The sequence below is a fragment of the Cygnus atratus genome, chromosome Z (assembly GCF_013377495.2).
Source record: "Cygnus atratus isolate AKBS03 ecotype Queensland, Australia chromosome Z, CAtr_DNAZoo_HiC_assembly, whole genome shotgun sequence".
NCBI classification, from domain to species: domain Eukaryota; kingdom Metazoa; phylum Chordata; class Aves; order Anseriformes; family Anatidae; genus Cygnus; species Cygnus atratus.
The window spans coordinates 10,297,783-10,319,351 of record NC_066396.1 but is presented as its reverse complement, the minus strand read 5'-3'; the positions used below and the strand labels follow the sequence as shown (position 1 = coordinate 10,319,351).

At 41.7% G+C, this 21,569-nt stretch overlaps 1 protein-coding gene and 1 long non-coding RNA gene across 3 annotated transcripts in view; one reads left to right on the top strand and one right to left on the bottom strand.

Moving 5' to 3' along the window:
• The first annotated feature begins 1,086 nt into the window (after positions 1–1,086).
• On the top strand, positions 1,087–20,501 carry LOC118256706 (uncharacterized). The gene is made up of 3 exons (XR_004781298.2): positions 1,087–1,254; positions 5,796–5,996; positions 19,896–20,501. It is a non-coding gene; the product is annotated as an uncharacterized LOC118256706 (long non-coding RNA).
• Positions 7,453–21,569, bottom strand: part of UNC13B (unc-13 homolog B) — a 212,336-nt gene continuing 198,219 nt past the window's right edge. The window contains exons 35-40 of one of the 2 annotated variants that reach the window (XM_050716466.1): positions 17,932–18,012; positions 17,414–17,561; positions 14,632–14,688; positions 11,974–12,066; positions 10,702–10,861; positions 7,453–9,434 (exon numbers count right to left, since the gene is read on the bottom strand). In XM_050716466.1, coding sequence (XP_050572423.1) covers positions 9,149–9,434; positions 10,702–10,861; positions 11,974–12,066; positions 14,632–14,688; positions 17,414–17,561; positions 17,932–18,012 — 825 coding nt within the window. In that variant the 3' untranslated portion in view covers positions 7,453–9,148. The remainder of the gene's footprint in view (positions 9,435–10,701; positions 10,862–11,973; positions 12,067–14,631; positions 14,689–17,413; positions 17,562–17,931; positions 18,013–21,569) is intronic. The other variant, XM_035563881.2, reaches the window with a different exon arrangement.

Genomic DNA, 21,569 nt, shown 5'->3' with positions numbered 1-21,569 from the left:
AGCTACACTGGTTTGGGCATGGCCCCAGACAGGCACTAGAGACTGAACACGAGAACTGTCAAGAAGCAAAACACGTTTCTTTCTCTCCATCTCACCAGCCCACATCACTCAGAGAAAATTTCAAGTGGGATATTCTCAAGCCACATTCCTCTCGTCCCCCTACTCTTTTTCCCCGACTGCTACAGCTACTCCAGGTAGCACAGGCAAAGCCTAAAGACTTTCTCAAAAGCAGAAATGAAAGATTCAACATGAACAGAGGCGCAACTCGCCTTGACTGCCCAGACAAGGAGTGGTAAGTTATGCAATGCAAGAGAAAAACAGTAAATGACGTTTCAAGGACAGAGAAGAAAAAAGATTCTTCCCACCCAAAGTTCCTCAGCCTTCATCTTGTTTGATGCTATTTTTAGTGAAAAAGGGCATTTGCTGGCATCACCACATCCAAGGATTTTAAGGGTGGTTTATTGGCTATTGAGGTGTCTTTTTTATTGTGGAAAGGCTGGAAATGGACTAAGAGGAAGGGGTGGTCACTGAGTGCCACAATGACAGTTATCAGGAGACTTTTGGGAAGCATGGCTTATGAGCATGGAAATCAGTGTTTCTGCTGATGTGATATCACAGAAACGTTGAAAGGGTGTTTAACACTTGAGCTTGTAAGTGGAAGAGGTTTGCTACATCATCCTGGGGGTGTGAAAGATTTCTTACATTTCTCATTTTTCAGGACTGCTCCCAGCTAAGAAAAGGAAAAAAAAAAAAAAAGGAAAGGAAGGGAAAAAAAGTCACTGTCAAAGTCAACGTCCTACAAATCTGTAAAGCAAAACTTCCCCCAACAAAGCTTTTACTTTCTTTTCCTACTAAACTTGTCATTTTTGGAGAATTGATTTCATAGGATGCAGCACTAACCAGGTGACCGAAGCCTTTGTACTTGGTTCATTCAGGGAGTAATGGCAAAGGTTTTGTTAGTCTGGACTCCAGCTAAATGAACTAGACATTCTCCAGCTGTTTTTCCTCATTCCAGTTTCTAGACTGAACTACAAGCTCCCCCTGCAGAAAAACACACAGGGATTGCTCATGCAGTGTTATGGTCAGCTTAAAAAGAAAAAAAGAAGAAGAAAAAAAAAAGTAGTTTGGAGGAAGCAAGGAAGCACATAGAGTGGCTTCTACAGCTGTTGTACAATAGTTTCACATCCAGCACCAACTGTAGTCTCAGGCTTCTGCAAATGAAGGTTTTGCTTCTTCCAACGGGGGTGAAAAGGGGTAAGAAAAAAAATGCTCATGTGAGGGAAGTGGGGTGAGGGTATCTATGTGTGAGGGTGTGGTGTGGTTTTTTTTTTTCCTTTTTTTTTTCTCTTTTTTTTTTAATTGTTTTAAGGTTAAAAAAATAAGTTTAAAATTGTTTTAGGTTTAAAAAAAGATTTAAAAACCTAATGTTCCTGAAACAGTTTCTTTCTTCAAACTTGCTCCCCCCACGCCACAAGGGAATATCCTGCTGTTGCTGCCAAGCTTTGAAAAAACCTCGGTCACCATTGTGCGTGTTTATTGCATCCATGATGGTCATCCTCTGAAACTTCCTCCTCTGATGAAACAGATGACCTGACCTAGGCTTGACTCCAGGCAGGCACATGAAAATAATTCCAAATAAGGCTCTGTAGCCTGACAAAATGCCGGGCTTGAGAGCAGGATAAACTGACCATGTTTAGCAGCAACTTAAATTAAAGGCAGCTTTCTGACTTCATCACCTCTTGCAGCTACCACTGTGATACGCGCCTGCGAGTCTCTAGCTGTGACTAGGAGGGAGGTAAATCTTAGCAAACAGATTTCTTTTGCTTCTGAAGATGCAGACAGAAAAGGCTTACTTTGGTAGGCTTGATAAACACCACAGGATAACAAAATGGGTCTTAGGAAAGAGCATCTCAGGAAAAAGAAGGATGCACAGTGGCCACTGCGACTGCTGCTTTGTTTACAAAATTTATTCAAATGTACATCCCCTTAGGTTGGTGCACAGGGTTGATATTCTCACTTATCTGAATTGCAGCCAATAGATGGAAATCTTTTTGGCTGACAGTTGTCATTACAGGAGACCAGCAGCTCAGCGACTGGTGAACAGCTGCTATTAATAATGACATTACCAGATGCAACAACTGAGAGATTTTTGTCACCACAAAATCACGATAATGATAAAAGGAGGTGTTATTCTGGGTTTGCTTCCAATAAGCAGTGAAAACGCTAAAAAGAGCAAATCAAGGAAGCACTATAAGCCCACAGAATAGTTATTTAAACCATAAATGCAGTGAAAAATAATGGTTTGTAAGGGTTTAAATTTATGGGAAAAAAAAAAAAAGAAAAAAGAAAAAAAAACACTACACAGGTATTTAAAATCGAGTAGAGATCAATAAGAACTGGTTAAATTCCATCTGAACTAATCTTGCCAAGGGAGCAGAGAAAATATAAAGGTTCTTTGAGGCACGGAGATTGAGATAACAGAGGAAGGAAGAGGTGCTATGTACTTTTCCATGGCAGAAATTGAAACTGGAGCTTTGGTCTCAAAGGGAAATCATTACTGGGCTGGAAGAAGTCTTTGACAGTTTGTAACGAGTGCTGCAGGGCTGCCATCACCCCGAGTGCTCGAGGGTGAGATGAGCATCTCCAGATAAAAGCTTTGGTCTCTGAGTATTCTGAATCTTATCTGATAGCCCTTGAAATGTCAATATGTTTACATTAATTATCACATTGTGTTGTATTGTACTAAAATAAATAATGCTATGCTTCCAGACTTCTGCTTGTCATCTATAGGCTGCCAGAAACAATCATTCTTCCTTCCGGATGCAAAAGTACTCTGGTTTTTCCTTTTCATTCAGTGTATTCTGCAATGCACAAAGGGTGCTAAGGAATCATCTCCAGTGTCTCATGACCTTGCCTTTTCTCAGTGACAGGCAGGATGGATGGCACGGACTTCCCCAGGTCAGACTGATACCACAGCCTGGGATTAGGCCCTGCTCATATCTGACTTGGACACATTTAGGAGTGAAGAATTGGCTAAGGTGGTTGTGGTGCTGTGGCTCTGTCTTGCTCTCTCCTTGTAGCTTCACTTTGGTTCCTTGAGATTTTGAGGTTGATGGAGGATTCTTGTTTTGTTCTGGTCCAAGGGGGAGCAGAGTGGATGTTCCTCTTCCTCTTATGAGTCTAAAGGCCTGTTTCGTGGTCTTTGTTGACCGAGGGACAGGCTGCAAATGAACCCTGTAGTCCCTTCTGTCACATGCTCTTTTTCAGGAAGGGGAAGGTCAAGAACAGTAAGATGAAAAAAAAATCCCACAAAAGAAGAACTTTGCCTCGGAGGGACTGCCTATGAGAAAGAAACTGCCTGAAACAGAGCAAGGAAACAGAAAATACTGTGTTACAGTAGTCAAAAGCTCAAGAGGGCTTAAGCACCTCCATTTTTTCTGGATGCATAATTTCCAGGAGAATCTTCTGAGAACACCAAAATGTGGAACTGGAGGTCTGACAGCCTCCAGGGTCTTTTCATCAGTGAAGGTGGAGGTTCTGTGTGGGAGAATAACACGTGAAGTGTACAGTGCGTCTTAGTGGGGAAACAGTTCAAGCGACTTCCAGCTTCTTAAGTTGATCCGAACAAATGCACAGTGCTTTAGGAAAAGTCTTGAAGGAAAGAATAAAAAAGGCAATACGGGAAGTGAGACAAAAGGCAACGTGGGTTTGACAAAAGTAGAACACGCAGGTCTGACTTGACCTTTTCTCTGATATATGATTTCCTAGCTCTAACCTACCAAAGGTGTGCATTTCTGTAATCTGGTTTCATTGATTCTGAAATGCCTTGGGACCTGCTTGCAGGACTGGGTACTCCAGAGAGGTTGGAGTTAGTGGAAGAACTCATAGGTGACATAAAGGAAACAGGCTGAGCAATATGAGAAGCCCATGCAGTCAGGGAGGGATAATGAGTTGTTTTTAAAGCTAGGGAAAAAAGTGATGCTTAGAAAGGCTGCATATTAGAGCAGATGCAAACAAATTATGCACAGATGACTGCAAAATGGAGAGCACTTCTTATGAGCAGAAACTTTGCCATCTCTGCTACGCTAGACAAACCTATGTTATCACAGCATCGGGAGCTAGGAAAGAAACTTACACTAAACCACGCTGTGGTGCAAGAACAAGTATTTCTGGATTGCCCATAAATCACTAAGACAGCAACTGTGAAGATTTCCAGATATCAGAGAACTGAGGTTCTGAAGAATCCTCCAGACATAGCTGAATCCTTGTCCCCATTCCCGGTTTGAAAAAGGATTTTGTGGGGTTATGCCACAACCACCGGGGAAGGGCTCAGGCCCTCAGTGTATGTTCAACCAAATACTAGGGACTACCACCAGCTTCATTAGCTGTACTGAACATGTACACAGGTCTTACTTGTATGGAACCACAGTTTGGACTTCCTCCAGTGCCACTATGTTGCCTCTTCCCTCCCTGCTGCTACCCAGAAACTGGAAAACTGAATGCTGTCCCTGAAATGCCCCCAGTATACTTGGTATGTCCTAGTCTCCCCCCAGAGCCTCCCATTCTCCTCCCACCTCCTTGCCTTCATCCATCAACTTGCTAATCTCTTCCAGGAAGACTGATAAAATGCCTTCCCCACCTCTGCCCGTAGGTCTCTGCTCTCACATCACTCACCCAGAAACACAATGTCCTTTCCTGTAAGGCCATTCTATCCCCATCATGTGTCACAAGCATGCACCAATCCCTTTGAGTCCTACTACGTTACACCTCCAACTATTTTTATGACTGCGTGTCACAGTCCTGAATTGGTCACAGCTTTACAAGGCACTTCCCTGAAGATCAAAAAGTCTGTTAAATCCAAAAGCCAGGTTTGCTTTCTTTCCGTTCATGGAAAATGATCTCATCTTTTCAAATAATGGCTGGGAATAAAAAGATTTTTAATAGTTCTCTGCCATCCACTGAAACTCTGCAGGGTGGCTCCTTTCTCTCAGGTTTGTTCTAGCTCTGACTTACCAAATTGCAGCAACCTCTTGAACTTTCCATTCAGGTTCCTATGAGATGTGTCCCTGTCACCTGGGATGTCTGGCTGTGTGTCTGCTCCCTGCTCCTCCCAGCAGCCTGCCAGGATCCTCTGCTGGCAGCCTGGAGGCTTTTTTGGACTACTGACTTTATAGCGCTTAAGATTAGGAGCAAACTGCTACCTTCAAAATGCTTCCTTCTGGAGCACCTGATCTGCATTTTGAATGCTGGATGCTGTTCTGGTCCTCATGTTCCTGATCCTCACAGCTCAGAAATGGCCCATGTAAATGGAAAAAGATTCAAAGAAGGGCAGCAAGGATTATCAGAAGTTTGGGATAGCTGAATAAAATGGGACACTGCAGCCTCCAAAAGCAATGACTAGGGGATGTGTGATACACATCTACAGTAAGGTTGCCCCAGTATGGGTGGGTAGGACCAACACTGAAGCATCTTTTTGGACAAAAGAATAGCGGGCATCAGATTAAATTAGTTGGAACCATTTCAAAACAAAAGGTAGGTCTTCACAAAACAACTTGTAAATCCATGGAACTCCTTTTCAGGACTAAAAGATGGGAACAGGAAAAGGATAGCTTAGGACTTACTAAAGAGGAGTCACGGACTCAGAAACATCCCAAGCTAAACACTGCCAGCACCTTAAAGTGCATAATTGGTTTCCCTTGTTCTTACTCTTCTCTGGCTAGCTGCTTGTAACCACTCTTGGAGGCACAATTTGCACGAGATGGACTTGGTCTGAAATCAAACTGCTGTTTCCACAGATTCAGCAGAAAGCCCGAGGGTAAGCACAGTCAGACCAGCAGCAGAATTCACCCACGTGCCCTCAGCATCCAGCTCATCTCTCACCTCTCTCCTGTGCCTTTTGAAGTCAGTATTGCGACACTCCACGGACTCCTGCTGCAATCTGTGGCAGGTTACCACTACTCGTGCTTATCATCTTTGTCACGATGTTTCCATCCCAGGTACACCCGCAATTTTTTTTTTTTATATAAACATACTGTTTAATTTATATAAACATTTACATAATGTTATATGAATATTATGTAAATATAATTATCCTGTATATTTATATACATTACATGTATCCATTTAATATTTTTATTATGTATATGTAATTTTTTTACACACAATGTATAGTCTACATCCAAATGTCATTTTGGGGAGAGTTCAGACAGAGTCAAGAGAGCCATGTTCACAACACCCTATTATTGCCACGAGTACAAGAGAAAAGCCTGAGTGGTTGCAGCTCAAGTCTGCATGATTTTTCAGGCAGGAAACAAAGTCTGAAAGTGTTAAGAATGAACGTAGATCCAAGAAACAATCCAAGATGGGCAGTTTCAGACAAACATGTTACAAAAGCAAGACTTATGGAACCTGATTCTGCGATTAAGAAGTTCACAAACTTGGTTTGCAGGACAAGTGCCGGACTGGTGGATCAGCAATATATTCAGGAGCCTTGGATTCCCAGCTCTGTTAAAACCAGCCAAACCTCTTGCCCTGCCCAGGCCTCTTCCCCCTGGATATGGGTAGCGCTTTTCCTTTGAATAACTCTTTATTGATTTCTCTCCACTGCAGTGCTCCCTGAAGCAGTGACCAGTGAACATACCAATGAGTTGGAAATTTGTGTCCATCTAACTGTATTGAAGTAGGGCTTTGAAGTTGTGCTTTAAACAGCATGTCACGTGCTATACCATCAAACTCAGTAACTTCCCCCCATGAAGAAGCTAGAAACAGAAATACAGCTACATGCTGGACCATTAGGTAGCTGAGTTACATGTAGTCACATTGCTAAGCATGTTACCCAAGGAAAAGACCTCAGAACACAAAAATTGAGGCCTGCATCATCATGAAATATGAATCGTCGAGTTATCTGAGCTTGTCTGCTTGAAATAGGCAGCATCCCCAAAAAATGAGAGGGAGTAATTTACTTGACAACAAGAAGGTTTATTCTTTCATCTCATCAACATCATCTACACAGTATTAATGCGCATATCAGACTGAAAGCTACGAATCAAATTCGGTATACATTGTTTTTCTTCACGTGTTATCTGTAAAGTACTGTACTGCCTGCCTGAGTCTTTCCGTTTAGCACCGTCAGGAGGCTACCTGAGTACAAAGGAAACTTGACTTAAAGGCAAGAAAGGAAAACAAAAGGAAGTAAGTTATTCTCTATGCTTTCCTGCGATTTCTCAGTGCTCTATCAGAAGCCAAGAACTTGAGGAAAAGATGTCAAAGACAGAGGCACTCCACCATGGAGAAAGAGGGAATTGTCTGACTCATACCCCATGCTGGGCATCTGCAGTACTAAACAAAAAACTACATACTAAATGAGAGTAATTTGCAAAGATGCAGTAGCGATTCTAACCTACATGATTTAGCAAATCCAATTACATTTACACTTCAATAGACAACTCCAAATGCTGCTAAAAGAGTTTATTAAAGACTGTACTAACAGTTCTTGTAACAATGGCACGTACAGCGATTCAAAATCATGACAAATAGCGTGAAGTTTTGAAGAGCATTATTATAAATACACCATGGACAAGAACAAAGCAGATGTGCAGTCTCTGAACTGTATGAGCAGGCCCATGAAATACAGTAGTCATATCATACAGCTGTACAAGTGTCAGAGAAAATAGAAAATAAAATACAAAAAAAGTCATTCAATACGCAGTCCTTGAATTTATTGACAGTTTACAGTACTTTAATGGGCAAGGACTGGCTTGTTCCAGCTGCACTTTCCAGAGAACAAGGGCAGCTGGAAATAGCAAAAAGCCCCATAACAAGGAAAAAAATAATAAAAAAACATACTTCAGTTACAATCACTGCTCCGAACCTTCCTGTTTATGAAATTTCAGTCAGAAATTCTGACATCCCTGCAATCAGAACAGTGTTTCATTTTTCAAGAAAACAAAACCAGGATGCTTCTTCAAGATAGTGCAAAAATATTTTCAACGGTATCATTAGGTCACAGATTAATGACAATCAACGTGGATCAACCGTGGCATGGCCAACAGCAGCTTCAAGATCAGAACCAAATGGACCTGCTGCCCCTTCACCAGCACTCGAGAGTGAGTGCTTGCAGAGGGAGAATGTATTGTTCTCTCCCAAACAAGCCATCATGTCTGGTTTCATAGTGAGGAATGGTCTCAGCTACTTAAGGTAACAAAATGCTACAGGAAAATTGCAAGTATTAAATTATTAAAAAAAAAAACCACACACAACTAACAAAAGAATATTGAAGTGGAAAAAGAGTATAGCAGCCATATTATTTGTCATGGCTCTGGTGTTGTCCCCTTCCTTACCACGTCGGTCACAGTAGTCAAAGTGTGACTTGTGGAGTTCAGCAGCTTACAGCACCCCCATGGTGATGCAGGATTCCCAGCAGCACACAGGGATTTATATTCTCCGAGACACACCATCTAGATCTATGGCAAGGCAGCTGCAGTCTGCTCCTCGTGTGTTGTCTTAGCAGCTTTTTGCTGTAAGATCTTAAGCCTCTCTGCACTTGTTTCACTGGTGATGCCTGCGCTCACAGCAGCACATCCATGGTCATACATTTATTTGGGGTACATCTTCAGAGCAATTTGCTGCTGCTGTTTTAAGCAGACACTGAGGTGTCACATTGAGACACTGGTGTAATCTCTGTGCAAGAACATCTTTTGGCAGCTCCACAGTGCATAAATTCAATGCTTTGCCAAAACCCCAAATCATTCTTCTTCTCTCAATTTCCATACAGTTGGTTTGTTTCATAGTGTGATTATGTAGAGCCTTTTTAACATCTGCCAGCTTCAGAGGATAAAATCACAGTGCTGCATATCAACAAAACCCAGCATACCCAGCCTGCAATATAAAATAATTTATATACACAAAGCAAAACTTGCATCTTAAATAAGAAGAGATTGTCTCATTCTCTATGGTGTTTTACCCAGCTACCGAAAAATAAATAATTCACATCAGATTGATGGATTGTTTCCTGTACAGCACACGTGCGCTATCAGAGCTGACAAAGACAACAAGAAAAAACCTTTTGTAATTAGTAAAAGAGAATTGTTGAACACTTGCACATATTGGCACAAGGCAGAAGAGAAAAGGGAACATTACACAGCTGAGCTCAGGTGCCTTCCTCTGTGGAACGGGACTCAGATTTTAACTTCACAAATTCCCTGGCAACCTCATCATTGGTTCTTTGAGAGAGAATCCTCAGGACTGTAAGTCCAGTCTCATCCATGTGAATCCTGCGCCCAAGAGGGCACCAGCAAGCACAGCTTCCTTTGTCCACTATGTCTCTGAGCTGCATCACTGCTATCCCCAGTACCCGATCCTCTCGAGCAAAGCAGTAGTCCTTCACACAAACTTGGAGCTCATAAGCGTCAGGGCCATCTTCATTCCCCAGTATGCTGAAAAACATACATGAGTTTACTTATAGCTTCTCAGAATATATCAATACCTTTAAAACAAACAAACAAACAAGAAGTGTCAGCAGCTGAGTAGAGTGTTAGATGAGTTCTACAAAACTCCATACGGAGAAGTCAAACATACGGTGTATGCACATTTTTGCTGTTTCACAGTTGATAAAGACAAGCTGGCTATTTAAAAAGAGAAAAGAAACGACCCTTTCCAACTTGCCTTTGCATGCGTGTGTGTGTTAAACTGTGAAATGAACAGAGCAGAGAACATTAAAGCCATGCTAATAGATTTTCAACTCTGACAACTTTAAACATTTCTGCTTCTGCTAAGTATTGCTTCATTTCAGTAATTAATATTTTAATTAGATGAAGTCTTTGTTAAAGATTCAAAACCTTCCATTAAAGCAACAGCTAATAAAAATACATCCCCAACCTTTTTGATGTTTCTAAAGCTAAAAGAGACAAAGAAAAAAGGCACAAAGATCTCTTCATTTAGAGGAAGTCTGCCTTTTTCCACATCAAAGAAAAATTATGTGGCCGGTCCCCCTCCCCTGAGAAATTTAGTCTTTTTGCTGGTCACCTCTTCTCTTACTCAGAGACTCACAGAATGGTTGAGGGTTGAAGGGACCCCTGGAGATCAGCTGGTCCAATTCCCCTGCTCAAACAGGGCTCCCTAGACTTACTTTTACTGTACAGCTGGGTGAAGACTAGTTTGTAGCTCCTTTTGTTGAGCCTTCCAAGAAGGAAGATGTCTTTGTAATAATGAAAGCCAAATAAGAAGAGATCAATACTCAGTATTGAGAAAGACTGCAACTACTACCAGATCCAAGGGCTGTAACCTTGGAAACAAAGATGCACAAGTTCACAGAGCATGTCCCACAAGTCAAGTTGGGATAAAAAACACACACAGAGAAAAAAAAAACTAAATGCATAATGAACTTTTAGCTTCAACTCTTATCAACAACAGATACAAAGCTCATTAAAATAATGTAGCATGGTAAAATATGCTGACAGCACACAACGCTTTTCTGAAAGTGGCCAAAAGACTGCTTGCAAAGAACAAATATCAGCATCTCACCCACAGTAAAAACTCCCATAATCTATCTTTTCCTGCCAAGACACCAAACACTGGGCCAAGCTGCTGGTTCAAGTACTCCTTTGGGTCCTGAGCAGACTGTTTGTGGACACTGGAAAAAAATATCCGTCCTCTGCATCTAAACTTGCCAGATCAGATCCTCAGGCTATTTTTCACACTTACAAGTGAAATGTTTCATTGTATTTGGGAGCCCAGTTGTTGCTCTTTGACTTTGTTGTGAACTTCCTCTTCTTGTCACTTTGATGAGGCCCAATCATGGTGATTTCGACGAACGGACGGAACATGCCAGATGTTTGCCACTTCAGTTCATTGGCTGCCACAACTGGAAAAGAGAGTTACAACCTGCTTTACAATACAAGCTCATTTGTTCCCATTGCTCTGGACACCTTTCCGCCCTGATGTCCTTTCAGTTCTTTGTTTCAGAGGACCAAGTCCAACCCAAAACACGCAAGCCTCCCAACACATTATGGGCAGGATTATTTTGTAGTACAAACATGATTTTTTTTTTCTGTTGTTTTTCTCATTTGTTTTTTGCTCCTGTTTAAGTTCTGTAAAGGGAATCTAATGGTTAGGACATCACTTTGCTCTTGCCATACGCAGAGTCAAGAAAAACAGTATTCATGCAGCTCTGCCAGTTTAGTGCTTAATTCTAGATCAGCTGCAAAGTGAGAAAAACAATGCATTTTGGGTGCTGATTTTGAAGTCTGTTGAAAAGAAAAATGAGACTGCAGGTAAGACAAACAAAGCACATGAGCTGTGGGTGGTTTCAGAAACCACAATTATTAGCTCTTTAATTCTCATCCTCTCTCAGGTCATTGCAGGAAAACAGACTGAAGCATAGAAAATAGCTGTAAAAGTCAGCTTTTGCAATGCAGTATAGATTTATCCATGAGAAGAGAGGCCCGAAGAGCTGTTTATATATATCTTTAGAGGAAATTAAAGTAGTTAAATATGCTGTATTCAAGCAAAGGAGACGAAGGAGGAAGAGGAAGCCTGGGATGAATCATTGCTTTGGTTATTTTCAGAGCAGCTCTTTGGGGGTCAATTTGGCCTTCAGGATGGAGGAGAGGAGACACTGAACTCTTCCTGGCTCTGAGATTTCTTGGTTTACACTGAGCAATTTTGCAACATCATTCTGTCATGCTGCTGTGTTCTCTGCAGCACAAGCTAAACTGTGGGGCCTGGTGAGAGCCATCATCTGATTTTTGTTTACTTCATATATTGTTGCCAATAAACAACAGGACTGTACATTGCCATGTCATTCACTGGCCTGGACAAGCTCATTTACTGTTCCTCTACATGTTCCTGATGTGAAACAGAAAAACAATTTTGGATTCACATCCCGCAAATTCACATTGAAATATAATGACTTCCAACTGGAAATTTGCCTTGGTCCAATCACAAAGCCTGAGCACGACGCATGCTTTGTCCTACCTTTCACTGTGACCTTGTGTTCACCAGTTCCTGGATGGGTGTACAAGTCAATCTGTATGGACACTTCTCCCACAGGATCATCTACACCAGAGCCTGTTGGAAGAAAATTGACACCCCCCGTGCACACACAGATTATTGCTTATTGGCATCCATCTTTGCCATATGGCCTCAGCAGACAATAGCATTTTCACAGGACACCTTCCATAGCTGGCTTTTCAGTCAGCACTGATAATATAACATTAATGCAATTAACAACAGGCTTGCATGCCCAACAAGCATAAACACTTTTTTTTTTGCACTCCACGGTGAGAATGACATCCTATTGAGAATACCAGTAAGAATTTAAAAAGAATTTAAGCTACCTACAACTCGACAATGGACCCTCAGAGAAAAAGGATTTTTCCAGAGGTTCCTTCCAAGCAATTATAAATGCATGCAGGCATTCCAGTGGTGTGCGTCAGCATTCCCACCAGCTCATGGAAGTAAGGTCACAAATTAAAAAATATAAACCACAACAACAACAAAAAAAAAACAACACAGAAGTAGTTTAGGGAAAAAAAAAAAGAGATGTTAGTGATTTGCACTGAGCCATAGTGCAGTCTCACCCTCCAATAATGTCTCCATGCTGTACATCATATCAAAGCTGTCCTCCTGACTGCCCCCACCTGTTTCCCTTCAGAAGATAACGAGAATCCCTTAACTGTTGTACTCCAAAGAGGATAAGAAAGAAGCAGTCAACTTGCATACTCATTTCTCTTCATCAGATAGGCAGGGAGAAAACAAAATGTAGTTTTCACAGACGAAAATGTAACATTATAACAGCAGGAGAACATCACATGAACCTTACAATTCTTGTATGATGATGTTTTCAACATTTTCACTTTTAATCATAATTATCATGCAATGTGGGGAAATGACATTTATCTGGGTAGGAAAATCAAGATGTCATGTAAATTACAGAAGAAGACGGCTTTGCAAAATGAAAATTAAGTTCTTTGATAAGATAGTGAGATTGATTTTACTTTCTCTTTGATAACTGTCTGATCTGAAGTTGACAATTAGCAATGTGGTTGTAATTGGGATACCTACAGGGTAACTGGATACCTAAGAAGAGCAGTGTTATTTTGTTAATTTTGAGGCTAAGATGCATTATGAAGTGAAAGAATGGGTGTGTTTGATTGAAATTCAAGATAAGGAGCTTGAAGGATATCATTAAACAAACATTTTGATTAGATGGATCTAACATGTCAACTTTTACAAGAACAGTCTGCAGGCAGCAAAAACATTCATTTAAGAAAACAGGAGGTTGAGAGCTAATCTGTGCAATTCTCTGAGGAGAATTACTTGGCACAGAAGAACTGTAGGCAGTGAAAGTCACATTAAAATAGGAGTAAAAGTATCTGTGCGAACATAGCAATCTCAATTCATCATCTTAGGGGTAGGTTCTCATTCCTGACCTGAGCACAATAGACAGCCTGTAGGCTGCAATATTTGTACATCATCTTGAATGTACTGTTTTATCCTCACTCAGTAGGGATGTGTTCCCTCTTTTCTGTATGTAAGTATAGAGCTTTAAAATCGGTAGGTTTAATTATTGACCTGACCCATCTGATGGTGCAGGCCTATCACTCCTCCTGTCAGCATTTTCTGTCGGAACAGACAAGGTTACCAGTAGTATATATATGCATAACAACTTTATCAGGTTGAACAATCTAATAAACATCAGCTGCCAAACACATAGGTTTTCATTTTACTGATCTTTAGTGGAATGAATGGGTTATGAATGAGACTGATGCTTCAGAGGAATCTCAGCAGAACCATCCCATTACCCTTGAGGGAGACAAAATTTAGATTGTTTTTTCCTTCTACCTTTACTCTCATTTTTTTACACCAAGAACTTGTTCTATTAACTGATATGTTTACAGAGACAAAAAAGCTACTTAATAAATATCTGTAAACAGCCAGTGAAAATATTCTGATCACGTACAACTGTATACATACACATGCTTGCACATTTAGTGGCAAGCAGATTTAAATCTAGACGTGAAAGCTTCATTGGCGTTGTGATACTGGAAGGTGAAACTGCAGAACTGAGCTCGTGCAATGTCTTACAAACATATTTCACCTAAGACAACAAAAAGACTTCAGACAGCAGAAAATAAATTGAGAGATGAAACACAACAAGACTTAATTTAGGGTTCTTCTAAACACCCAGACTTTTGGCTACCCTTCAAGACAGATGGTTCAAGCTCGGCCCCAGGTTTGAATGCATATCATACATTACCATGTATTACAGTAGCCCAGCTCTGCAGACTATAAGCATGCAAGTCTAAGACTTGAAATAGCAATTCACAGCAATAAAGGGTAGGGAAACAAGTCCATAGCATCTCTCAAAATACAATCCATTTTCAAGACAGCTTTCGCATCCCATAAATAAATCTCAAGCTTCAGGACAGGCTCTCAGGCAGGGTACAGACTCCCACACCGTGCAACCCATGGCTCTGTCTGTGGGATGCAAGCATTCTGTGAAAGTTCACTTCTACAGGGAGATACAGGGAATGGGTCTCTGGAACAGGTTTCTGAGCACGGGCAAGATGACTTCAAAAGCAAGGCAGTTGGCTAATGTTGTTATGGTAACAACATTAGTCTCGAACATACCCTTATCAGGAAGAACGTCCTCATTAGCGGTAAACCTAATACCTTTCCCATCATGCACTAAGACATGAATTCAAAAGGCAAGAAGCAAGCAGGACAGAGAGAGAAGAGTGTGAATTACAATGCAATTAGTGGCATCACTTAAACAAATGCAAGACAAATATTCTAGCTCTTAACAGACAAAATATCCTCTTAGATCTGCTGTACCAGCCCCAAGTCTGCAAGTACGGGATTGTCTGGATAAAACAATAACAGAATCTGTGCTGGCATAACTCAACTGCAAGCTCTGATCCAACTTCGCAGAACAAATGTTTAACAGCATTGTGCCACAGATGCCTGCTTAGTAAGAAAATGAGGGCAATAGATAACTCACAAACTGGAAGGTGCAACTATTGAGCGATGAAGTAGGAGAAGCAAACATTCAGCATTTAAACAGCTTTGCATGCAGCTATTTCCTCCCATAGGCTTGCAGGAAGCTTGACTTAGGCAAAGGGAAAACATCAGTCAGAAAGAGCTCCATAAAGCAAATGTCAGCTGAAAATACTCGTGCTGTCTATTCTGTCCCTCCAAAGCATATGCAGATCTCCAAACTGTTCTACCAACTGTGGTTACTCAGAAGTGTATGCAAGCAACATCCTTTTCTAGCCCCAATCTCAGGAGCAAATCACGTTCTTCTCAGAGATACCCCATCACTGATATTACAGATATTAGGTGGTATAGCTCCAGTCTTTTGTTCCCCAAACAGGGCCCCAAACTCTCAAGCATAGTAATGTAGATGATGCTGATTTGGGCCAGCTCACTGGCTCACCATGCCCAGTACCTGTCCCTCAAAATAGATCAGACAAGCCACAAATGTCATCAGCTGTGTGACATAACTGGTAGCTTTGTAATGCATGCATCTTATATACCAAAACAAGAGTTTATTCTTTCTAAGATTCTTTAAAAAAATAAAACAAACACATACTCTTCTGTAGGAACTCTGTACACTCCTACTGCTCTCAGATTACACAAATTTCTCTTTGTATAGCTGCTAAACACTTGCCCTTACTGCAGTTTTACCGTCAAGTCATGTACTACATGAAACTGCTTCCTCATACTAGTTTTAAATTTGCCACTTTCCGACTTCAACAGACCATCTTCTTCCTCTAACTTTAAACACCCATAACTCTAGCATGGAGCACAGAACAGCAGTGATGCACATATCCTTACATCCCATCTCATCATGACAATGTAATATGACCTAGTTAAAAAACTAGCTTCAATTCGTGGTCTGGGCATATTATGGGAAGTGTTTGCCATATAATAGAGAAGACTGAAAATGCATTGTGTACACAAGCTCCCAGTTAAGAAGTATTTTGTATAACTCTAATAGCAACAGGAAGATCCTGGAGTCCCTTGTTGGTGTAGTAGTCTTTGACCTGTCTGGCCACTGGATGTCATCATTGCTCTGCTGGGACGCAGTTATAGGACATTTCTTTCAAATGCAATACTGACTTGTAAGTTAACTTCGGCAGTTTAATACAGTATGCTTCAACCTAAGCAAGTATATATTTGTGCTGATGAAGGCAAGGATGACTCAATTCCCAAAGACTACACTCAACAACTTTTCACTTTATAATAAGCCTTGTTGTATCTAAGAATTCACAGTACTTTCTCCACTGGTTGAGGAATAGCAATACCAAGCAGTCTCATTCACATACCAGGGAAGCATGTGTTGGCTAGGGAGTGCTTTCCCCTTGATTTCAGGGCTTAGTGCATCAATACCCTGGCAGAGTTCATATGGTCTACGGGGTCATCAGCTCGCATAGGCTTGGGAGGATTGAAGGAAACACTATCCCCCAAGCAAAAAGATTACAGAAAGACACCCTCCATGGAGTTTTATTTTTGTTGCTGAGATGTAATAGCCCAATGCTTCTATCTAAACAGCCTGAAAACTTAGAACATCAGTTTCAGTTTTGACCTAACCTATGTTAGTATCTGTCCCCTTCTCCCTGAAATTAACAAGATTCACAGTCAGACAGGGAAGGACCCCGACTATAGGTTAAATTATTCTATACAACGGTCTGGAGACACTTCTATGAAAGCAATGGAAGATGGAGGCAATTAACTATTTACCACTTCTCAATCAACGAAATAGCACCATTATTGTGACTTCTCAGAGAAAAACAAAGAACTCCGGTGACCCATCCCAGCAGCTTACTAAAATGTTGTGGTGATTTGCAATCATCCAGCTAGTATACATCCTGTACTGTCTGAAAACAAAAAGACAGTGCTGTCCTTACTTCTGTAAGAGACTCTTCCCTTTACAGGCAGCATGTAGCTCTGACTCATCACATTGCTGTCAATCAGCATTAGTCAAAACCACATGTGCCACTGGCAACTGGCTTGTGACATAGGCACCAAATAGTTTCTGCAGTGATGTCTTGCTGAAATGGTCTCTCACACCACCGCCTAAGTCTCAGTACAGTAACTTCACATTTCACTTTGTCTAAGCCACCCACCCACATTAATTCACAAAACGTGACTGTTAACATGAGAACTGCAGGAAAAAAAAGACCACAAACCCCCTCAGGACTTGTTTCACATATTTCTGTTCTCTCAAAATGTAGATGTTGAGGAGGAAATAACCCATTTTCCCTCCTTACCAGTTTCAAAAGCTCTGAGCTGTCACATTTCCAGAAATCTTACTGCCAAAAGCACTCTACAAACTGGCAGCACAAGACAGAGCACAGGCAAACAGAGCAGATAGCTCCATTCAACTTTGTTAACAACACAGAAGTCTCACCCTGAGCTGTCTGAGTCTGGACAAACGTTTTGATTAGAGTGTCTGTGGTCTGAGTGTAGAGAGAGAGAGCATAACGAAGTGATTGCAGGTCCGGACTCTTCTCCAAGAAAGTTTTCTTCAGACCATTCCCACCAGCATGGAAATATTGCTAAAAGTAAAAGAAACAGGAAAAATAATGAGGAAGAATCGTAATGAGCAACCAGTATTTACAATCTACTGTATGCGTGGACTGGGAAGGGTAAAATTCACACTGGAAGCCCAACTCTTAGCAGACCAGCTAATCCCAACTGCTAGTGGCTTTTCTATTCCAAAACTCTTAAGTATGCTGACTACCAGCACATGCCAGTCGCCCGAGCCTATTCAGATTCACAGGAATGTAGAAGTAGCACTCCTGTCTTACTAGCTGTAACAACAGCAGCAGACTCCTGCCATCTCCTCAAATGGGACAGGCACTATCCTCCCAAATAGCACTGGGGATGGATCAAGGGAAGGACAGAGAAAGAAGTGGGATCACTTACTTTGATAGTATCCAGTGCTAGATCCAAAACTGCACACTGCTTTGGAGTGAGACTCCTAGTTTCTTCTCTCACCATATGATCCTGCAAACAATCATTATAATCGGTATTAGTATTCCATCAGACACTAAAGGAAAAGGAGTTCCCAGTATCACCTCTTTCTCTGGATTCATGCTGTGGCTACCTAATGGAGTCTCAGAATCATTCATTACAGCTTAACTTGAAAATAAACACACTTCCTCTGTTTCTTGTAGGCAGAGAAAAATAAGGAAAGGAATGGATAAAGATAAGAGATGATTTAAAATTCAGTTTGTCTCCAAGAAAATCCAAACAGCAGTCTGCTTGCTACCCCTGCCATTTTACAGCACCCACAATAAAACTCTCAAAACTCCACCCGAATTAAGTAATTCTGAGAATTGGATATTAGGCAAAGTTGTTAAGATGCTTTTTGTGGATTTTATTTCTTCCATCTACAAAGGTCACTACCTTATCATATCACTAGTGTAAAGGAAGAAAAACAAACAAGCAATATGTTCTAGAAAATACCTTTGCTAAAAGAAAAAGTTGTCTCTTTGGGAAGGAATTCCCTTCCCTGCAGTAGTATATCCCTGTTAGGTTCCTACCTGGCTGTCATAGTTTGGTATTTCACTAAGATCTTCTTTGACACTTAGCCTGAGAGAAATCCTGCACATTTCAGGAAGTGAAAGCTTTGCACAAGCCCAAATTCTAACTATTTGACCTGCTGGAGGATCAGATCAGCTGGCTGCAGCCTGGATGCTGAGGCATTCTTGAAAAATGCACAGGCAAATCAGGCAAAGGCTTCTTATCCCTGCTTTGATACGAGATACTTCCCAGGAGATACGTCACTGAATAGTCTTTGAGCACAGCAAGCCCAGTGTGAGGTATCATGTGTGTTTCACACTGATAAGCCTGCTGGCCATCTTGCAGCCTAGTGATTCCTCACATCACATGGTGGCGTTCCCATTCATTTCCACCATGCTCTGTCCCCTGTAGCCTGACGGAGATGGGGCTTACTGCAGTCTAGGAGCAGTGCTAGGCATGCACAGTGTTTTTCAGCTATCAATCTAGCACTTTTGCACGGGGCTGCATTAAACTACACAGAAGATGCTGCTCAAGTCAGCAGTACTTCAGACAAGTTTGCTTTCTTCAGAAGCAGAGATGCCTCAACACGCCTCTTTCTCCCTCTCAGGCTGATCCTGGCCTGGAAAGCTACAGGCAGCAGCAGCACATTCAGTAAGCTACAAAGCATCTTCTGTTGCAACAAGCTGTCCTTCGGGGAGCAATAGCTCTCCTCCCTCTTCATCATGAACTGGGAGTAATTCAATTGAAGATGATGTGGCTTCACACTTCAGTGCACAGAGGGCAAAACATTCTTTCTCTGTCTGACAGTCAGATTAAGCACATAATCAGCCAGTGCCCAAGGCCACTTCATGGGAGAGGCCTATTTTGTCAGGGTAGCTGTGCCCCCAAGGCAGAAAGACTTTCATGTCTGTTGAAATAAATTTCTAGGTCTGCATGCCAGACTACCCATTCTGCAACAGAAACCAGGTGGTCAGCATATTTCTCTTAAAAATCTAAAGAGCTCACTCACTCCTGCTCTGAGTGGTCACTCAGACTGTGTCCATGCTGTTGCTGCACAGCAAGATACCATTGCTTTCGAGAGAGTTTCCCAGTGTCATTTACTTCAACACATTATGTAAAAATACCCCTGAGATTGGACTGGTAATACTTGCACCTACACATAGAGGAGCCCACGACTGTCATTCCCCTGTGTACGTGCCCTCTGCTCATCCCACACTGTTCCTATAAAGGACTGTACAGTGTGCTACCCTGCACTTTCCAGATTGCGAGCCTCAAATATTTACATCAAATCATTACGTAACTGTAAGTGGAAGTCGTCAAAATCTTTTCCTGGTCTCTCACATCCATCTTTGTATTCTACACAGGTACTCTCAGAAAAACCTGCACAGTTGGAGCTCGGCTGGTTACCCTCGGGGCAGTGCAAAGGAGAAGAGGCTGCTGCTCCCTGCTCCACCTTCTGGCTCTGCAGGGCAGGCAGCAGGAGCAGACTGTTTGCACTAAAGCAAACCAAGCAGAAGGAGCTTGATAATAAATGGGAGGCAGATATCTGGCACCAAGGTGCTAGTTTTATGGTTGGTTTTCCAAGCGTTTTAAAATGCACTGGGAAATTGATTTGTCATCAGGACAAGAGCCTGTGCTCATCAGGTCTGTCAGGTTCAGTTTTCAGCTGAGTTATCTGATTCACTAGTGCTCTTTTCCTACCGTTCTATTTAAGACAAATAAAGGCTTCAAATCCATGTTGTAATTTTCCCAGGCTTTTATTGAAATGCACAGGAGAGGGGCTCTGAAGAGCTATTTATTCGTGCTTTCCCCATTAGCTCGTACATGCCTGTAAAAACAAAAGGAGCAAAAAACCCCACTCTTGATGCTTACACAAACCCAAACAATTTACAGTCTTGTAACACCCTTACTCTTCTGGAAATTTTTGGACAGTGTCAGTTCACACCATCTGTTTGAACTAACGGTCCCCAGAATTCAGGTAGTAGAGTACTTTCACACTTGCATAGAGCTTTATTGCCACATATAAAATCTTTTGCACCTGTGCTGCTTTAGTCCTATATGTGGATATGCAAATAAAGTTTGAAAATACACCAAGGCTTGCCTGATTTCCATGTGTACATGCATTTCTAAAAATGCAGTCCAGAGTTAGCAAGGTTAAGCTTTACAGTAACTGAACTGCAGACAAGCTGCTGCTGGGGTTGGCCTTGATCTGACCAGTGCAAATGGAAAAAGGCAAAGCTTCCAACTCATTCCTGGCAAAAGGCACTTTGTATATTTTAAGAAATTCCAGTAAAGAGAGAATAAGGAGGAAGTAAAAGATAACAGTGAATGTCACTGAGTAAGTCCAAGAACACAAGAAATTCCCAGGAACTCTCAGTTGTCTGCATAAACTTGACCTCATGACCTGGGAGGAGTAACAGGGAAAATTCAGAGCTCATCCTTTGAATACAGATGTGCACAAAGAGGGCAGGAATGGCTTCTCCTCCAAATGTCAGGTGCCCTCTGCTGTTTTTCAAAGGGAAGGGGACACTCACAGAAAGAAGGAGTCATAGTTGGAGTCTGTGGTCCAGCTCCCACTCTTCCAGTCTGGTTACAAAGCTCCTCTCTCCTCTTTTCTACCATGGAAGTGACAAGAAGGATTGTAAGCACAGGGAACAGAGGAAGTGGTGCAATCCTCAAGAGTCACCACTTCACCAGGGAGGACAGCCTGGCTGTGGGAGTGCACAGGGCCATCACCAGCACTAGTGACAGATGACAGCTATTCCCCTTGGGAGCCCCACTGGAACGGTTTACGTTATGCCACTGTTAACTGTTGTGTTGCAGCCTCAAAATGTAGCTGGAAAAAAGCACGTGCATCTAACGAGGCATGTCCAGACCCCTACAAGGACTTCTAATAAGCACTACCTTAAATGAATCGTGTACTGCCCTGAATCATAACTGTGTATGTAAAACATGTCTGCTGGGCAAGGGAAATAGATAGCTATGTAAGGACAACTGCAATAAGTGCACAAGACAGAAAATATCATGGGAAGAGATGA